Raw genomic sequence first — 19,874 nt, 5'->3', positions numbered from 1 at the left:
AACAGAAAAGAATCGGATGCCTTGAAAAATACAAATATAGTTGACAAGAGAAGGGAAATAAGTGACCTATCCACAAATAGTGTGCAATATTTTCAACCAGCACTATATAGCTATACTGGAGAAACTTCTAAAACAAAACATATCAGCACCAAAAAGATTGGGAAGTCCTAAAAATGTGGCTGAGACTTGATATGTCCTTCCTACAGATGAACCTTGAAAAAATTGTAGCACTGAAAAATAAAAATACAGGACTTGTGGATGCCATTTCAGAAAAAACAGTCACACACTGTGCTAGATATGTTGCTAAACCTATAGCATTCCTGATACATTTAGTAATGAAGCAACGAGTATTCCCACAATGTTTGAAGTTAAGTTGTGCCAGTGTTCAAAGGAGGGGATATAAGAGACAGCGGAAACTGTGGGCCCATAACCGTCGCACCTGTTTTGTCTAAATGGTAAAAGCAGTGATTACAGATGACAAACTTCGTAACACACATCAGTGAGGCAATGGATCATCAAAAGAAAGTATCTAGTGTCTATTTAGACCATTCAAAAGCCTTTGATTGTGTCTGCCATTAAACTCTTCCAGAAACTGGACTGCTACGGCACAAGAGAGAAAGCTGCTGAAAACAGACAACAGTGTACTGAAATAAAATAAAAATCTGGAAATACAGAGAGAAATGTTTACTCTGATTTTCTGCAGGTAAATTGTGCAGTAGGTCAGGATTCAGTACAACAATCTCTGCTCTTTATATCAATGATATGCCCACTGCTGTAAATAAAGTGATCATGCATGCCAATGACAACTTCACTAGTACGTAGTGACTCCGTGAAGGAGTTGGAAAAAAGAGCCAGTAAAAACTTACAAATGGCAGAAAGATATTTTACAGATACTGACTTATTGGTCAACAGGAAGACAACTATGTTTACAAATTTTGAAACAAACAAAACCAACAGATCAGAGGAATTTACAGAGTGTATTGGGGTGTACACTTAGAATCAGTGGACTGTAACAGTTTTCTGGGTGTAGATGTGGACAAATGTCTCATGTGGAAACCACACTGACAGGATCTGTTCCAAAATAAGTACAAATATATTTGTAATGAAAAAAGAAATTGCTGTACAGTGGACACAGAAACCTTGCTTAATATGTACTATGAACTTTCCTTCTCACACGTATTTTACTGTACCCAACATGGGGTGGTGCAGCAGATGTCCACGAGTTAAAAAAATCCTAAAGCTTCAAAAGAAAGCCATTACATGCACAGCTAAACTAATGCCTCGAGAATCCTGCAAAAACAAATTCGAGGAATTTAAAATATTAACTGTACCAAGTCTGTACATATATGAGAGAATACTTCTCCTAATGGTAAAGTGTACAGCACCTCTAAACAGAGAGACTACCACCTAGTATCAAGAGCATCAAGGAACTAAACATGTTCAAAAGAAAACTCAAGGGACACCTCACCTCTGAATGCTGGTATAAGGTTAAACAGTACTTGCTGACAAATCAGCAGGACAAATGTTATTTGGAATTAGTCTCGTGTAGTTCGCAAACGAACTAGTTCGGGAGAGCACTCCCACAGGTGAAGTACACGAAACAGTTCACGGATAACCTAGCTCCTTAGTTCGTTTGCTCTTTTCCGAAGACCGACGGACAACAGCGAGACGGAGAGAGAGCCCGCAGTTGGCTTTAAAAAAAAAATCACGTGCTTAGAAATCAAGAATAAAGTTGGCAGAGTGCAGTTACTTCAGAGGGAGAATCGAGATATTTTAGTGGCCGATCCTACTGCTAGTGACCCTTTGGCGTCTTGTTCTAGTAGCAGCAGTAATGAAAATAAAAAAGACTATATGGGACGAGTATGACCAAGAAATACGAAAAATCACTTGACCAGATAACCAACTTGCTGCCGGTATTCGCAAACTCTATAAATACCTCAACGAAGAGTATTTAGATCGAAAAGAAGATCCGCTCGAGTGGTGGCACGAGCGTCTTCAGTTACATCCTCATGTACATGCATGTGTGTTAGAGAGATTTTGCATAATAGTAACATCAGTGCCCTGTGAACGCGTTTTTTCGGCGATGGGACAAGTCCTTAATGAACGAATAACATTATCAATGAACAAAGTTTCCAAATTAATGTTTTTACATAATATGTAAATTTTTGTAATATTTCACTTGAAAATTAGAAGACTGATTATTTAAAGAATGATAATGCAAAGCACAAAATGTATGCTTTAGAATACGATCTCACTCAGGGGTCATAGTTATTTTTTCTATGTCTAATTGTTTGGTAGCAAATTATAAGTGTTAGTGTTTCTTCTGTTAATGATAAAAGTATTATTGCTTGTGCCATATAGTACTTAACCTGTACCTAGAGCAGAAATATTTTTTGTTGGTTATTTCCAAAACTTTAAAAAAGTCAATTTATGAAAGTGTATTTTTATTTAAAAAAGCATTTAGCATATTCTGTAAGTAATATTCCTACACTGAACTAATAAATAAATAAATAAATAAATAAATAAATATATTTGAAAATTAAAATACTAAAAGTACACTGTATGTAAAGTAAAGTAGTTTACTACCCAATTTTACCCATTTGTATAAGGAACTGGTTTATTTGCCCTTTCGAAGTCTAATTACTCGACATAAAACTGTAATAATACAGGCATTGGTAACACTGGTCATTATTTAAAAGACTAGCATAACAAATAAAAGAGCGTGTGCAGCAGCGGTAGCAAAGCGAGCGAACTGTCTTTCCAGAAATCGAGATGGGAGCTAATGAACTAAAAGAGCGACCTAGTTCACAACAGAACTGAGCTAAACTGAACATTCCCAGTCGCAAACTGTTATGCGCAAGACTAGTTGGAATGTCTAATTTTCCTGAAAGAAGGAAAAATAAAACTAAGTGTAGTGCTGAAAATACAGAAGAAAACATGCAGACTAAGATGCAGAATTGCAATAATGTATAAATTTCCTAATTTTTCTATGCAGCGAGTTTAACATAGATGAACTAAAAAAGTCTTCAGTTGTTCTACATGTATTATTATTATTATTATTATTATTATTATCATCATCAGTATGTCAGAAAACAACAACAATTAGATTGTAGATTTTCCCTATGTGTGCTAGACTGCTGTGTAAATGAACACAGGCTATCATATATCACCAAACAAAAATATTATCAGTAAACATTACTACAGCATTATTTCATGTGTCAAATGACAAATTTGCAAGAAATTTGTTTCTTTCTGTATAAATTTGCAACATAACACACCTAAAATCATTGTAAAACTGATCAGACAAAATATAAAAATGGGAGACCTAATCATTTCTGAGAGTGAAGTGATTATGATCATCATAGTTTTAGCAGTGGTGATGGCTTGCCTTTGTCTTCTCTTGCCACTAATACATGGAGCAAAATTTATTGTGGTAGTACAAAGTGTCCCAACTTCAATGTTTATGTTGGTGTAACGGGCAAATTGGAAGATGAAGGTAGCAACATGGCACAGCATAATTTGCTTTCTGTTTTTCGGTTATGATTTGATTGAACATTTAACACTTCAAACTAACTTGCATGCCACCTAAAAAGCCACACGTGTAACCAAAAACAAAGTGTTTTTCTAGCAAATAATATTGTCGTGGGAATAAAATGCCCCCTTAGTTACTGTGACACTTGGTCTTGCTGTAAAGAGTTGAGGGACAACTGTACAAGTTCACTCGTGCCCCTAAAAAGTTTTGGAGGGCTACTAACACACATCCATTTCAACAACGACAACATGACGCCATGAAGAGAGTCTCCAAATTATGGTATACTTTTATAAAGTAAGAGCTACGTTTGACCACATCAAGCAGTTGAATGCAAGGCGACATTCAAAGGTAGTATTATTTATAAATAATACGTGCCCAAAAAACCCACCAGAAGCGCATTTACAGTAAGGCTTCAGGCCGATGAATAGTTTTAGTGATTTTTAAGTGTACACCGCAAAAATAGATACAGCTGAGGATAATTTAGGGCAAAGAGCTGTACCTGACTTGTGCTAGGGTCTGGAAGGGGAAGGTTACCACACGATTTCTGACAACTGCCTTACAAGTTTGCCACTAGCAGAAAGCTAAAACATGGGATACACAGTTGTGGTACCTTCATGTGTGACCACAAAGGTTTGGCACAAATGAAGTATTAAGAACTCAGCAGAACGGAATCTAATTGGCCAGTAAGGAATGATGGTACATCCTGTATAACAATGGAAGGAGAATTTTTTAACTACGATCAATTCTCCACATGACGTTTCTGTCGTGAACAGAAACGAGACTGACGGCAGCATGAAGCAAATTTCTTATCCTGACACAGCTAACACACATCGTGCAAATTCAGGATGCACTGAAAGCTGACACCGTTCTATACAACTGACAGAAAATCGTGAAGGCCGCGATTAAGAATTGTTTCTGTATTTTGTCCATTTATCAGTTGCGATATATACCGGTAGGAGATTACGACTAGGAATTTAGAGTTAATGTTTTAACTGGTTAAATACGTACCAGAAATGTGACAGGTTTACCACGTAATACATCACATCCAGACAGATTCAAACGACAGGTGCCGACAGAAAAGGAAAAGTCAGAAGCGACACACACACACACACACACACACACACACACACACACACACACACACACACACACACTGCAGCAGGGGCCTCTAAAATGTCGTGCAAACTGTGGTATGAAAAAACACTTAAAACACTATGTATAATTATGCTTGTCACCTGACAACACCGGTTTCATTCCTTTCCATAATTAGTTATTTTGAGTCTATCCAGGCTGTGATTTATGTTTTTCTATTCACTGTGTATATCTCTAAGATTTGCCACAGTGGTTTCACACGAAGCCAACCTCCAACATTCATTCGAACGTGTAAGAATGTAATAAATTCAAATGTTTATTTCCTTACTCTGTATCTGATTTAATTTAATAAAATTCCACCTGAAATTCAGCAGTTTTATGTTACGTTCCATAAAATGATTACCAGATACGGCAAGATAAGAGCACCGCTTGTCATTAACAGCCCCGTCTTCGCACTCGTGCGGCTGCAGACCAGTGCCTCACAATTCGCCAGAAACTGTGACCACATACTGGACACTGAGGTTGTCGTCAGGCACCATCTCCTCCGTGAAGTGTACACGGGCGAGCTGCCGCAGGGGAAGGGGGAGGGGAGTGGGAGTGGGCGAAACTACTGCCAGCTGCAGACAACTGTGAGCTCCCTCTCCACAAGGAGGCTCGTCAAGACTAATCGGTCCGGGGTTCGACACCGGAGGACGTGGCAGACCGTGCAGTGCCGGCCTCACGGCACGCGTACTCTCGCCTGCCGGACACCCCCGTCGAGCCGATCTCCCGGGGCCTCCCCGGACGTCTGGAGAACGGAAGACTGACGAGACGGGGCGGCTAGCTGCCCACAGCCGACGGCACTAGTTTCGCAGTCGGTCGAAGAAAAATAATCGAGTTTGCATAAAATTCACACTTTCGAAGTAACGGTTTGAGACGACCCTCAAGTTTCCTTCCATCCGTAATGCAGTAATGTAAATCTCACACGGTCCACAATCGGCACCGTCAATACACGTGTATTTTCTCGACAGACACACTCCGTAAAGGATTTCTTCTTTGAAGGTATTTTGAAATTTTCATATCCTCGTGCAATATTTTTGAAGTCAGTCTCGTGATTTACAACCCATTGTGGTGGTGACTTAATGCTGAAAAGGGATAGACATGTAGAGAGAGACTGTCAGTTCCACCGACAAAATCCGAACGTGAAGCATTGTGCTTCCTTCTAGAGACACTAATATTCCTAAACTGACTAACGTCGCCACTAGGTATATCTCGCACATGCACTGTTTTTATGTTTGTACAGGGTGGCGCAGGGGAACGGGAAATTTTGAACGTTACAGTTGGCAGCACTGTAGCGCCGGCAGATGTTCGAAACTTTGCACAATTGATGTGAACGCATTGCCATTTAGTAATCGTGGAGAACTAGACTGGTGCGGAACGTGCAGTAGCTGTGAGGGCGTTTTACAAAAATGGTGACAGTGCGACTGCCGCGCAGAGAACATTCCGACAGCCCTACCAGCTCTGACGTCACGGACGTGTCCCATCTGCACACGCGATTACAACGTGGGTGCGTAATTTTGAAGGAACAGGATCTGCCTGGAAAGGAAACCTCCAGGTGGCATTCCAAGGGTACGCACCCCCAGAGAATATTGCAGCTGCTAGAGCTACAATCGAGAGAAGTCCTCGCCGCTCTGTTCGACAGCACGCATCTTCGCTAGGGATTAAGCGACGAAGCTTACAGAGAATACTGCACAAATTAGACTTCCATCCCTGTAAGTTGCAGATTGTGCAACACTTACAGGAATGAGACCCCGCGTCACGTACGGAGTTTAGTAGCCAGAACCACTCTTAGCCCTGCGATTTCTCCAAAGCATCGTCACTAAAGGCTTGCCGAAGCATCCCAATAGTCTCTGCTGCAGTTTTCCCCGACAGGAAACAAAATTTCACGCAGACTCTCTGCTCGGTGTCAACCGTGTCATTAAATGCCAAAGGAAGCGAACAGAAACACTAACAACAGAGCACAACAAACAAACCACTGAACTCCAACTGATGCCAGCTTCCTGAGCAACGTGGAATACCCCTAACCGACACCACCTAGTACCACAACACGTAACAACAAAGTGTGCACACCCAACTGCACCATTCCAGGTATTTTTTGATCCCATCTCAAAGTTTCAGTTTTCACTGTGGTTTATCAGTGTGTAAATTCACAGGTGAACCAGTAACACTGCTATACACTCAGTCAAACAGAATTTCAACACCAACAGACTTGTTAACAGTTTTGACAGTCAATTTTTGTACGTGAAGTTAATAGATGGTTTTAGTGAATACATTTACGTGTCGAAATGAAAATTTGTTTTACTCCGATATCTTCAATCACATTAAATAATATGCAAATCCCCACTTAATGATCTACGCCCGAGGCCACAGTTCAATTTGAAATTCCGCACATTAAAATCACAGGATATGCCTCGAATATGTGGCCTGGCAAAAATTAGTTTTCTGGGTTAGGAAAGGTAACCCTGAACAGGGGATTTTGTAGGGTGTTTCCCAAATCAGATGTAATGTGGAACACCACCCTCTGACATTACTTTCAGTTCTAAAAATGTTGACAAGTAATTCTGTGTAGCCTCAAAATGTCCTTCCCCATACTGGACCAAGTTGTCAAGTCTTACACGCTGCTCACAGTACTGGTTTTTTAGCACGTAATTGGCACGGTTATAAAGACTTTCAGATTTTCCACTGCGGCAACACATTTCCGTGGAAAATAATACCGCAAAGGAGCAAGGCGTCGAGAAGCAGATTCAAAATGCACAGAGAACGGAGACGCAGCCAAAGTCCTCGAGGTCTCTGCCAGGGGAACAGACGCGAACAACCGGCGCGAACGCGGCTACACTCCACCGCACTGTACAGCGGAATTCTGCCGCAGTCGGGGGCCGACGTCAACGTGCAGAACAAGTGGCAGCAGGGCGGCCTCCACATAGCGGCAGGATACAGCAGACAGGGTGCCGCAAAGCTCCTGCCCGTCCCCAGAGTGGACAGAGATGTGAGGGACAGCGAGAGGCAGGCAGTTCTGCAGACCGCTGCGGCGCGTGGTGAAGCGGCCGCGGTGGGAGTGACGCTGCGGGTGGGTGTGGTCGAGTCCGCGGCCGCCGGTGACTGCTGCTGCTGCTGCTGCTGCTGCTGCTGAAGACCTCTCGAGCTCGCCACAGCCTGCAACAGGAAGGTAGTAATTCACACTCTGAGGGGGATTCGTGCCATGTAACGCAGGCCTGCGATACGATGCTGTAAGTAAAACAAAAGACTGGTATGCCACACATCAAGTGCCACCAAATTACTGAAATATGTATCCACTCGTCTTCCCCCCCTTCCACACCCACCCTTTCTCCTCCTCATACTGTCTTCCTTTCACACGTGAGACTTCCTCAACTACTGCCTTTGACTTTGTTCAAAAATCTCTCGGGCTTTCCGGACAGAAGTTCGTGTTCACACCTCTCGAATATCAGTCATTAACAGTTGAACCTTTAGGTGTTTTTCGGTGGTGTGCACAGACTGATCTGTTGCATAGCACAAGGTCTAGGTTAGGTAGTAGTAATAATCTGACTATGAAGTTAACGAAGCCAACGAACGTGAATACGGGATATAGTGTGTGGTAACAGGAGTGATCTGTGGCATAACCTAACTTTTACACACACACACACACACACACACACACACACACACACACACACACACACATTAAATGCACTTTTCATCATAAAAACTGAAACTGCAAAGTAAATTCAGGAAAGCTGTATCATAACAGACACGTCTGAGACGCGTATTCCAATACGTACTAGGTGTACAACTTTGCTTCTGCCGATAGGTGGCGACAATGGGAAGTAGTGGTCGAAAGAAACAGATCGCAGATGTCAGACAGTTAGCTCAGACCTCGGTCAACATAACCTCGTTCAAACATTAGTCGATTTGTGTCTGCACCATAAAGTTTTTCTCGACTGAAAATGTCAGTTTATGAGCCTAATTCTAGTCATTTGCGGGAGATGTTACTGTTTAGTTTCAATATGAAGAAAACTGCAGGTTAGTCTCATCGAACGCTCTCTATTACGTACGGTATTAGTGAAAGAACGTGTCTCGAGTGATTTTAACTTCACAGACCGGCATAGCGGTGGAAGAGAGAATGTTTTCGAAGATGCGGAATTGGAGACACTGCCGAGTGAACACTCGTGTCAAACTCTGGTAGAATTGGCACGATTAGTGGGAGTGACACAGCGAGCCATTTCAAAACGTCTCGAGGCTATGGGCACGATTCAGAAAGAAGGAACTTGGGGTCCCGTGTGAGCTGAAACCGAGAAAGACTGAATGGCGTTTGTGAACAGTTGCAGAGGCAAAAAACTGAAAGGATTTCTGCATCGCATTGTGACCGGGGCAAACCGAATATTCATAGCTCCAAGATCGTGTTCTGCATTTGTTGGGACCAGCTCGGTGTCGTGTACTATGAGGTGTCAAAACCAAGTTGAACAATCACAGGTGCTCGTTATCGAACACAATATGTTTGAGCAGAGCGTTCCAAAGAGAAACGGCCACAATACAGTGGGAGGTACGATAAAGTGATTTTGCAGTATGACAACACTCGACCCCACATTGCAAAAGGGTCAAAACGTACTTTGAAACGTTAAAATGGGAAGTCCTACCCCACCTGCCGTAGTGTCCTGACATTGCTCCCTCTGACTATCACCTGTTTAGATCAATGGCGCACGGCCTGGCTAACCAACACTTCAGATCTCACAAAGAAGTCACAAATTGGATCAATTCGTGGATCACTTCAAAAGATGAACCATTTTTTCGACGTGGGATTCGTACACTGCCCGGAAGATGGGAGAACGTAGTGGCCAGTGATGGAAAATACTTCGAATGATACGTGTGTAACCAATTTGTTTCATTAAAGCCTCAAATGCAGGGGGAAAAAAATGGCAGAAGCAAAGTTTTACACCTTGTATTACTCACGTATGTTGCACATAAATTATGAAAAATGCATCAGGGTACCAATTGAGTTTGTTGGTGTATACAACGACCTGGAATTTGGCCTCGAGGAAATCTACGGATCACAATGGACAAATTAATGAAATAAAGAACGAAATAAAAAGGGATCCATTCTTACCGTGTCAACCGGCAACGAAGCGTCCAGCGATTCTTCCATTGCGGCAACAAATAGGCGTCAACTTCTCCGATTTGGTTTGTGCTGCAGGGAACTGTTCATAAACAGATATTTGGATCATTAACACCTTAACAGCGAATTGAACATTTTAACACAGATTAATTTCACATTAATTATCATTCACACACAGATTCACACTAATTTACATAGCTGTCTTAACTATGAATTGTCAGTAAACATGTAATTATCACATTTTTTGTTTTCTGTTTTTATTGAGCACAAACAACTGGACATGCTTCTAAGATATAAAATATTGTCAAGCGAAGTACACGCACAGCATTTTCTACGCATCTGCACCCACTGTGTCGCAGTAACGGCAGTTCTACAACACTGAATACATTTTAGTAATATGTATTTAAATCCACACACAGTCCAATCGCATACATATGATAATGAGGCAGCTACACAAAGGATAAGCAAAAGTCAATCATTTACAGTGCCACACTACATTCAAGTATTATCTGCTTGGGGCAGTCTGGACCAAAGCAGGCATCACCAAAATCTGAAGTGACAAGAAATGTTCAATAATCTCTAGAAACATCACTGGATCTGTTAATTTTGACAGTGTGAGGCTGATGTGCTTTTCCATCAACACTTGGTATGAAAACTGCCATTAGTTCAAGGTTTTTTTGAGATGCAGTGGCAAGTTAAACTACTGCAGGCCTAGGGTAACAAAACTAAACGAGGTCCCCAGTCGGACTTTTGTCCACTCTGTACAAAATGAGTCGGATGCTTCAGAAAAGAGTGAAGTATTGATAATGTATGTAGTCTATGCTCTAATGAAGGTCAGTTTTCACTGCCCATCACGTCACCTTATGTCATGTCGTGTCTAAACATTCCACAATGCATTTCAAATGGCGGCGTCCGCACCGGCCGTCGCATCACCGTCGAGGTTTCTCAGGAAGAAAGCTTTGATGCCTGACATCACGCATTTATCACACGATCCCGAAACGCACTTCCTTCCGATATACAGTGACACACGGATCTCCTAACTTTGTTTTGTCACACATTTTGTGTTATTGCTATAATTATTTTTGTTATTTGCTATAATTTGTTCCATTTTGTTGTTTATTTTGTTAAAATGTTTAATTCTATAATGAATGACAAAAGATTAATTGAAGCAATGAGGCAGCTTACGAATTGTAGAACACGAGTGTACTTAATTACTTGCTCTATACTACATTTCTAAAGTGGACTTCTATACATACCGCTATATTATTTAATATTTTACAATGAAATGGATGGCAGTATGCATGCAACTTTAAGTGGAAGAGATACTATGGTTAAAACCAGAGTACCGGAATTAAGTGGAATATATCTGGAAGTGGTCAGGCATTTATAATGTTCGATAAAGAAATGGACTGAAACCTTCAGGCATCGCATCAGCAAACCACTGTGAGGTGCATGGCAGAGTGTACGTCCCACTGTACCAGTATTAGGGTTTCTTCCCATTTCATTCACGTACACAGTGCGAGACGATCGAATGCCTCTGTACCTACAGTAATTATTTTAATCTTATCCTCACGATCGCTATTTGAGCGATACGTAGGGGGTTGTCGTATATTCCTAGGGTCATCATTTAAAGTGAGTCCTCGAAACTTTGTCCGTAGACTTTCTCGGCATATTTCACATCGGTCTTCCAGAGTCTCCAAGTTCGGTTCCTCCAGTCTCTGCGACACACTACCACGAATCAAACAAACCTGAAACCATTTGTGCTGGCCTGTACACGTTCGACATACCCTGCTAATCGTATTTGGTATGAGTCCCACAGTACTGAGCAATATTCTAGAACCAGTCGGATGAGTGGTTTGTAGGCAGTCTCGCCTGTAGACCGACTGCACTTCCCCAGTAATCTACCAATGAACTGAAGTCCACCACCTGCTTTGCCTACAACTGATCCTATGTGATCTTTCCATTTCATATTCCTACAAAGTGTTAAACCTAGGTATTTGTATGAGTAGGCCGATTCCAGCTGTGAGACACTGATATTATAGTCATAGGGTACTACTATTTTTTTCGTTATGTGAACTGCAAAATTTTACATTTCTGAGCATTTAAAGCAAGTTTACAATTTTTGCACCACTTTGAAATCTTCTCAGGATCTTACTGAATAAATCAATATGCAGCTTCTCTTAGATAGTACTTAATTGTAGATAACTGCATCAGCTGCAGAAAGTCTGATTTTACTATTAACATTGTCTGTACGGTTATTAATACACAACATGAACAGCAGTGGTCCCAACACATTTCCCTGAAGTAAATCTACATCAGATGACAACTCTCCACCCAAGATAACACACTGTGTCCTCCACACGAAAAGGTCCCCAATTCGGTGACAAATTTCACTTTACACCCCTGAGCTGTGGTACCGAGTCAAATGCTTTTCACAAGTGGAGAAATACTGCAACTACCCGATTACCTCGATGAAAAGTTTTCAGTACGTCTGCGAGAGAAGTGCGAGTTGGGTTACTCGTGACTGACATTTTCAGGATCCGTGCTGCCTGGCATTGAGGTGGTCACACTGTTCACAATACCTCATAATGTTTGAACTCAGGATACATTCTAAGATTCTACAACAAACTTACGTCAACGATATTGGACGGTTGTTTTGTGGATCACTTCTACCCTTCTTGTACACGGGTGTGGCCTGTGCTTTTTTCCTAGAACTGGGCAGAGTTCTTTTGTTCAAGAGATCTACACTCCTGGAAATTGAAATAAGAACACCGTGAATGCATTGTCCCAGGAAGGGGAAACTTTATTGACACATTCCTGGGGTCAGATACATCACATGATCACACTGACAGAACCACAGGCACATAGACACAGGCAACAGAGCATGCACAATGTCGGCACTAGTACAGTGTATATCCACCTTTCGCAGCAATTCAGGCTGCTATTCTCCCATGGAGACGATCGTAGAGATGCTGGATGTAGTCCTGTGGAACGGCTTGCATGCCATTTCCACCTGGCGCCTCAGTTGGACCAGCGTTCGTGCTGGACGTGCAGACCGCGTGAGACGACGCTTCATCCAGTCCCAAACATGCTCAATGGGGGACAGATCCGGAGATCTTGCTGGCCAGGGTAGTTGACTTACACCTTCTAGAGCACGTTGGGTGGCACGGGATACATGCGGACGTGCATTGTCCTGTTGGAACAGCAAGTTCCCTTGCCGGTCTAGGAATGGTAGAACGATGGGTTCGATGACGGTTTGGATGTACCGTGCACTATTCAGTGTCCCCTCGACGATCACCAGTGGTGTACGGCCAGTGTAGGAGATCGCTCCCCACACCGTGATGCCGGGTGTTGGCCCAGTGTGCCTCGGTCGTATGCAGTCCTGATTGTGGCGCTCACCTGCACGGCGCCAAACACGCATACGACCATCATTGGCACCAAGGCAGAAGCGACTCTCATCGCTGAAGGCGACACATCTCCATTCGTCCCTCCATTCACGCCTGTCGCAACACCACTGGAGGCGGGCTGCACGATGTTGGGGCGTGAGCGGAAGACGGCCTAACGGTGTGCGGGACCGTAGCCCAGCTTCATGGAGACGGTTGCGAATGGTCCTCGCCGATACCCCAGGAGCAACAGTGTCCCTAATTTGCTGGGAAGTGGCGGTGCGGTCCCCTACGGCACTGCGTAGGATCCTACGGTCTTGGCGTGCATCCGTGCGTCGCTGCGGTCCGGTCCCAGGTCGACGGGCACGTGCACCTTCCACCGACCACTGGCGACAACATCAATGTACTGTGGAGACCTCACGCCCCACGTGTTGAGCAATTCGGCGGTACGTCCACCCGGCCTCCCGCATGCCCACTATACGCCCTCGCTCAAAGTCCGTCAACTGCACATACGGTTCACGTCCACGCTGTCGCGGCATGCTACCAGTGTTAAAGACTGCGATGGAGCTCCGTATGCCACGGCAAACTGGCTGACACTGACGGCGGCGGTGCACAAATGCTGCGCAGCTAGCGCCATTCGACGGCCAACACCGCGGTTCCTGGTGTGTCCGCTGTGCCGTGCGTGTGATCATTGCTTGTACAGCCCTCTCGCAGTGTCCGGAGCAAGTATGGTGGGTCTGACACACCGGTGTCAATGTGTTCTTTTTTCCATTTCCAGGAGTGTACAATAGATTATAGTAAGAAGAGGGCTAACTCAGCAGCAAATTCAGTATAGAATCAGAAAGATTCCATAGGGCACTAGAGCTGTCCAATTTTAAGGATTTCAGATTTTTTTCTCAACACCATTAATACTTGCTTCCATTCACCTTTTCTGTGTTATAAGTATTAAATTGGGGTAATTCTCCTGGATTTCCCTTTGTGAAAGAACATTTGAAAATGAAGTTAAGCATTTCAGCTTTTGCTTTGCTGCCCTCAATTACAGTCCCTGGCTCTTTTGCTAGGGGCTGGACACAACTTTGGTGTCAGCCTTTACATATGACCAGAATTTCTTTGGGTTTTGTGAAATATCACGCTACAACATTCTGCTGTCAGTCACTGAAGGCATCACACATTGCTCTTAACAGCTGACACATTTCATTTGGCATCTATCTATAGACTGATGCTTTGTTTTATGCCTATTACATAGTAAACTCCGTTTCTTTACAAGTTTCTCCACAGTAGCTGTATACTGTGGAGGTTCTCTCTCATTATTAGCTGTTCTACTGGGTACATATCCATCCAGCACATGGTCAGCTGTTCTTTTAAACTTTACCCGTAGTTCCTGTACACACTCCTGCACTGTGCTGGAAGTTTGAAGTTCTTCAGTGAGATGACACGACTGATTTTTTATGTAGTTTCTGCTAGTTTTAGTTGTCCTTTTTACTTTGGTACTCACTGTCGCCACAACTGCATCACGCTCACCGATACTAGTTTCGATGCTGACATCCTCGAAGAAGTCAGATCTGCTTGTTCCCATTAGATCCAACACATTTCCATCACGAGTGGTGCCCCTAACTATTTGTTCTAGTAGTTTTCAGTTAAGGCATTTAGTAAATTTTCACAGCTCGTCTTATCGTGCCCACCAGAAACAGAACTAATTTTCCCAATTAACTGTCGGACGATTAAAGTCTCCACCGACGATTACAGTACGATCGGGGAACTCTGACGTGCAAGTGAACCGAAGCTTTCTCTGGAGGTTTCTGTTACATCAGGAGACGAGTCTGGTGGGCGACAGATGGATAAAAGTATTTTACACCCACCCTCGATACTGCGCCTCGCTCCAACAATATGAAGTTTCAATTTCTATCTCAGTGGATACGACTCTCTTCTACAGCAACAAATACACCACCTCCATTCCGCATCTGCCTATCCTGTCAATATACACTCAAATTTTTCCCAAAAATCTCACTGCCATCAATTTCAGTTTTCAACCAACTTTCTGTACCTAGTGTTACGCGAGCTTCACCACTTTTCACGAGCACTTCCAACTCTGGCACTCTGTTGCGAATGCTTCGAGAGTTAACCGTTAAGATTTTAATACTCTCACCTGCGGGAGACATTTCTTTCTATCTTACACTGATACTTCCCCGTATCGTACAAGTATCACTGTCTGGACTGGACGGAGAGCCGTCTAATCTAAAAATCGCACCCCACACACAGTCTGCTACCTACCGCCCTCTGCCGTGTAGGCCACACCTCACTCCTTTAAGGGGACCCTGCAGTTCTCAGCCCTACAGCACAGGTCCAGGAAGTGACAGCCTAGCTTGTCACACAATCTTCAGAGTCTCCGGTTCAGTCCTCCACTCGACTCGGAAACGAGCGGCCACGATCAGTTCTGCGAACAGTGCCGCAAATTGTGAGCTTCGTTAAAACTTATCACGGACCCTCACTACTACGGTGCAAAGTTATTCCCGTAAAGACACCGTCACGATGTGGCTGACAGATGTAAAGTAATCTGTAGAGATAATCACGATGTCACTTATCTCGACGATGCCGAATAGCCACCGTGCACGTGGCTTCGTCGTCTAGGCGACGATCGATTCCTTTGCTGCTCCAGATGAAAAAGGTGTGGGTTTTGACTATTACTAGACCGACCGAAATCACGAAGCAGGAGTCCACGATTTTTGTTTAGAAAATCTCTGATCACAAAAATAAAGTACCACGTACGCTGTGGATACCACATATTTATCGAGAAACACACAGAGAAACAACAACTCTCGACCGCAGCCAAAACGCGAGTGGCCGAAATCACGTTGCTGACCAATGACCTCAGAGTTATATCGACAAAGAACTTACAATTTCTGTATCGATTATTGATACTACATTTTGAAGTTGCGTGAAATATCAAATAGCATAAAGGATCATTCAGTGACAATAATAATACGAGTGAGAAAATTGTACATATAAATAATGCAAGTCAAACTTTTAGAAATAATAAAAGTTTCAATTTAAATATACTTCCAAATTTGAATTGATCGCAAGACCTACCTTACGATCATACTAAGTGATCAGTTTTCGAAAACTACTTTAATTATCGTATAATGTCTCACAAAAAAATGGGCTCTATTGGTGAGCTCCATTACAAACTAAGCACAAGTCGGGTCTTCTCAGCTGTCTATTCCAGTCACTGGAATGACCCAAGAATGACCTCAGAGCCCGGACAGGCATTTGTTCTAAAGTGTGGGATAACGTGCAGTCTGTTGGATGCCGTCCCTTCAATGGCTGCTGGAATAGGCTCTTCAGCATATTGAGTAACACCCTCGGGCAGACACACTGAGGGCTCCCGGTGTCCTTTCCCGATTCTTGCAGCCATTTCTCCAAGTGGTACCATCATTCGCCGTATGTTCGAACTGCCTACAATTAGTAGACCCCTACACTTTTGCGTTTGGCTCCTCCTGACTCGGATAAAACAGGTTTCCCCACAAACAGGTGAAGTGAGTCCCACAGAGTCAGTTCCAGTTTCAGTGAAAAACTTCAACTCCAACTCGTCGGTTACGGGGATCGGTACGACACCCCGAGTCCTCCCCGGTCCCCTTCCACGTTGTACGGCAGGCCCGGATCTACGACTGACGTGCCACTCACATTTGAGTGGACGAGTAATGGCAGCTCCTGTACTTTCTGCAGAGGAGACTCGACTCACAGGAGAGGACGGTACTCGAGGTACCTCCGGTACCAGTACAGGAGGTACACAGCTCTCGGCAGCTCTCCCGACGCACCGCTTCGCAGCAACTGCCTATCTTTTGACAATACTCTGGACGATTTCCAGCTGCGTATGAATGTCAGCCAATTCATTCCATGTTGGAGAACAACATTCACAGTGAGGCAGCATTTTGGCTGCAACAATGGCAAAGTATTTTGTGTGTACTAGAAGAATATAATAATTCCAATCCCAAAGAAAGCAGGTGTCGACAGATGTGCAAATTACCGAACTATCAGTTTAATAAATCACAGCTGCAAAATACTGAAGCGAATTCTTTACAGACGAATGGAAAAACTGGTAGAAGCCGACCTCGGGGAAGATCAGTTTGGATTCCGTAGAAATATTGGAACACGTGAGGCAATACTGACCCTATGACTTATCTTAGAAGCTAGATTAAGGAAAGGCAAACCTACGTTTCTAGCATTTGTAGACTTAGAGAAAGCTTTTGACAATGTTGTCTGGAATACTCTCTTTCAAATTCTGAAGGTGGCAGGGGTAACATACAGGGAGCGAAAGGCTATTTACAATTTGTACAGAAACCAGATGGCAGTTATGAGAGTCGAGGTGCACGAAAGGGAAGCAGTGGTTGGGAAAGGAGTGAGGCAGGGTTGTAGCCTCTCCCCAATGTTATTCAATCTGTATATTGAGCAAGCAGTAAAGGAAACAAAAGAAAAATTCGGAGTAGGTATTAAAATTCATGGAGAAGAAGTAAAAACTTTGAGGTTCGCCGATGACATTGTAATTCTGTCAGAGACAGCAAAGGACTTGGAAGAGCAGTTGAACGGAATGGACAGTGTCTTGAAAGCAGCATATAAGATAAACATCAACAAAAGCAAAACGAGGATAATGGAAAGTAGTGGAATTGAGTCGGGTTATGCCAAGGTAATTAGATTAGGAAATGAGACACTTAAAGCAGTAAAGGAGTTTAGCTATTTGGCGAGCAAAATAACTGATGATGGTCGAAGTAAAGAGGATATAAAATGTGAACTGGCAATGGCAAGGAAAGTGTTTCTGAAGAAGAGAAATTTGTTAACATCGAGTATAGATTTAAATGTCAGGAAGTTGTTTCTGAAAGTATTTGTATGGAGTGTAGCCATGTATGGAAGTGAAACATGGACGATAAATAGTTTGGACAAGAAGTGCCACAGAAGTATGCTGAGGATTAGATGGGTAGATCACATAACTAATGATGAAGTATTGAATAGAATTGGCGAGAAGAGGAGTTTGTGGCACAACTTGACTAGAAGAAGGGATCAGTTGGTAGGACATGTTCTGAGGCATCAAGGGATCACCAATTTAGTACCAGAGGGCAGCGTGGAGGGTAAAAATCGTAGAGGGAGACCAAGAGATGAATACACTAAGCAGATTCAGTAGGATGTAGGTTGCAGTACGTAAAGTGAGATGAAGGTTGCACAGGACAGGGTAGCATGGAGAGCTGCATCAAACCAGTCTCAGGACTGAAGACCACAATAACAACAACTAATGTATCAGAGTCTTGTTTACATACATATTTGTGGCAGGCTTATTTACTGTAAAATAGCACTCTGGACTGTGTGTGAAACAGTTTTGGAAGCATCAGTGGTCAACATTTACGTGGTTTCACTAGTTCACTGCAATGCAGTTTAACTATTAAAAGCCAAAGACACAATGTAAAGAAAATTTCTAAATCTTTAAGGGAAAGGTATTGAGGACAATATCACTATTGCACAAAAATTTGCACCGAACCAGTAACTAAACTTAACCTTGAACAAATTGTTTCTCACAGGGTGTGATGGCAGGTCACAACAGTCTGTTTTAACAAAAAATTGTGTTTCAACTTTCTAAAATATTTAAAAAATGCAGATTCCTCTTCCTCGGGCTCTTTGTAGAGTGAGAAATCCCCCTCTGTACCACGTAATAACATTTTTTGGACCCACTGCACTGTTTCACACTTCTCTCTTCTTTCTCTAATATACAAGCTATCCCTGCAAGCTGAAAACCATTTGAGTCCAACAGATGTCATTTCCATACAAATGTGGTATCCAGCATCCACATATTTATGTAACCGTAATTGAACTGAACTGGCCTGAACAGTAATATACATACTCAAAGATATCGGTCGAAACTTTCAGTGTATATCAGCATTTAGCACAGCAATTATCAGGTAGAGAGCAACAAAATAAGAAAATTACCATTTATTTTGATGCCTGAAAACAAAGCCTGTAAAATTACAGTATCAGTTTGGTAACCACAGTACAAGACACTAGTTGTTATAAATATTGCTATTGTACGTATGTTTGTGCCTTCATTTTAACAACATTCTCAATTATGTCATTTAAATTCATCTCCTTTCAATTGATAAAATGGCTCGACTGGCTAGTCATTCTAGATTCATCATTAGTTTCAGAGAAACTGGTCTCGGATGATGCGACAGAGATAAATGGTCCAGAAGTATTGCACTGTAAGTGACACACAGAGTAATGATTCGTGGAAGTCCCATCTAATTATAAATTTGAAGGTTTCCCAGGCCATCAACCTAAGAGCAACTTCCACACACTTATCGATTTGTACAGAGATGCCTAAAATCTCTTTATTTCTTTCAGCACATGCTCCTTATCAATCTCTTACATTTCTACCAAATACTCCAGTGCTACAGCCAGAACATCAGCAGCTTCAAGCATAAATTTAGTTTCAACCATTTGGAACAGTTTGGCCATTTTTTCATGGTTAAATAGCATTGCAACATTTTCTTTATAATTCTGTCAATGCATTTAATCGATGATTGACGAACTTCCTGAATTGATAATCCAGCATTTATTTATTTTTATTTACAAGTCAAGTTCCATAGGACCAAATTGAGGAGCAAATCTCCAAGGTCATGGAACATATCAGTACATGAAATTACAACATAAAAGTAATAATGCATAAAAGTAAAATGTTTCT

At 42.6% G+C, this 19,874-nt stretch overlaps 1 protein-coding gene across 2 annotated transcripts in view; it reads right to left on the bottom strand.

Annotated features, from left to right (window-relative positions):
• Positions 1–6,943: 6,943 nt before the first annotated feature.
• Positions 6,944–19,874, bottom strand: part of LOC126232159 (uncharacterized) — a 237,293-nt gene continuing 224,362 nt past the window's right edge. For both annotated transcript variants that reach the window (XM_049942465.1, XM_049942466.1), the window contains exons 3-4: positions 9,762–9,852; positions 6,944–7,816 (exon numbers count right to left, since the gene is read on the bottom strand). In XM_049942465.1, the coding sequence (XP_049798422.1) occupies positions 7,334–7,816; positions 9,762–9,800 (522 nt within the window). In that variant the 5' untranslated portion in view covers positions 9,801–9,852 and the 3' untranslated portion in view covers positions 6,944–7,333. The remainder of the gene's footprint in view (positions 7,817–9,761; positions 9,853–19,874) is intronic.

Source organism: Schistocerca nitens, unplaced genomic scaffold (genome assembly GCF_023898315.1).
Source record: "Schistocerca nitens isolate TAMUIC-IGC-003100 unplaced genomic scaffold, iqSchNite1.1 HiC_scaffold_465, whole genome shotgun sequence".
NCBI classification, from domain to species: domain Eukaryota; kingdom Metazoa; phylum Arthropoda; class Insecta; order Orthoptera; family Acrididae; genus Schistocerca; species Schistocerca nitens.
Note: the sequence above shows the minus strand (reverse complement) of the source record. Positions and strands in the feature narration are given on the sequence as shown.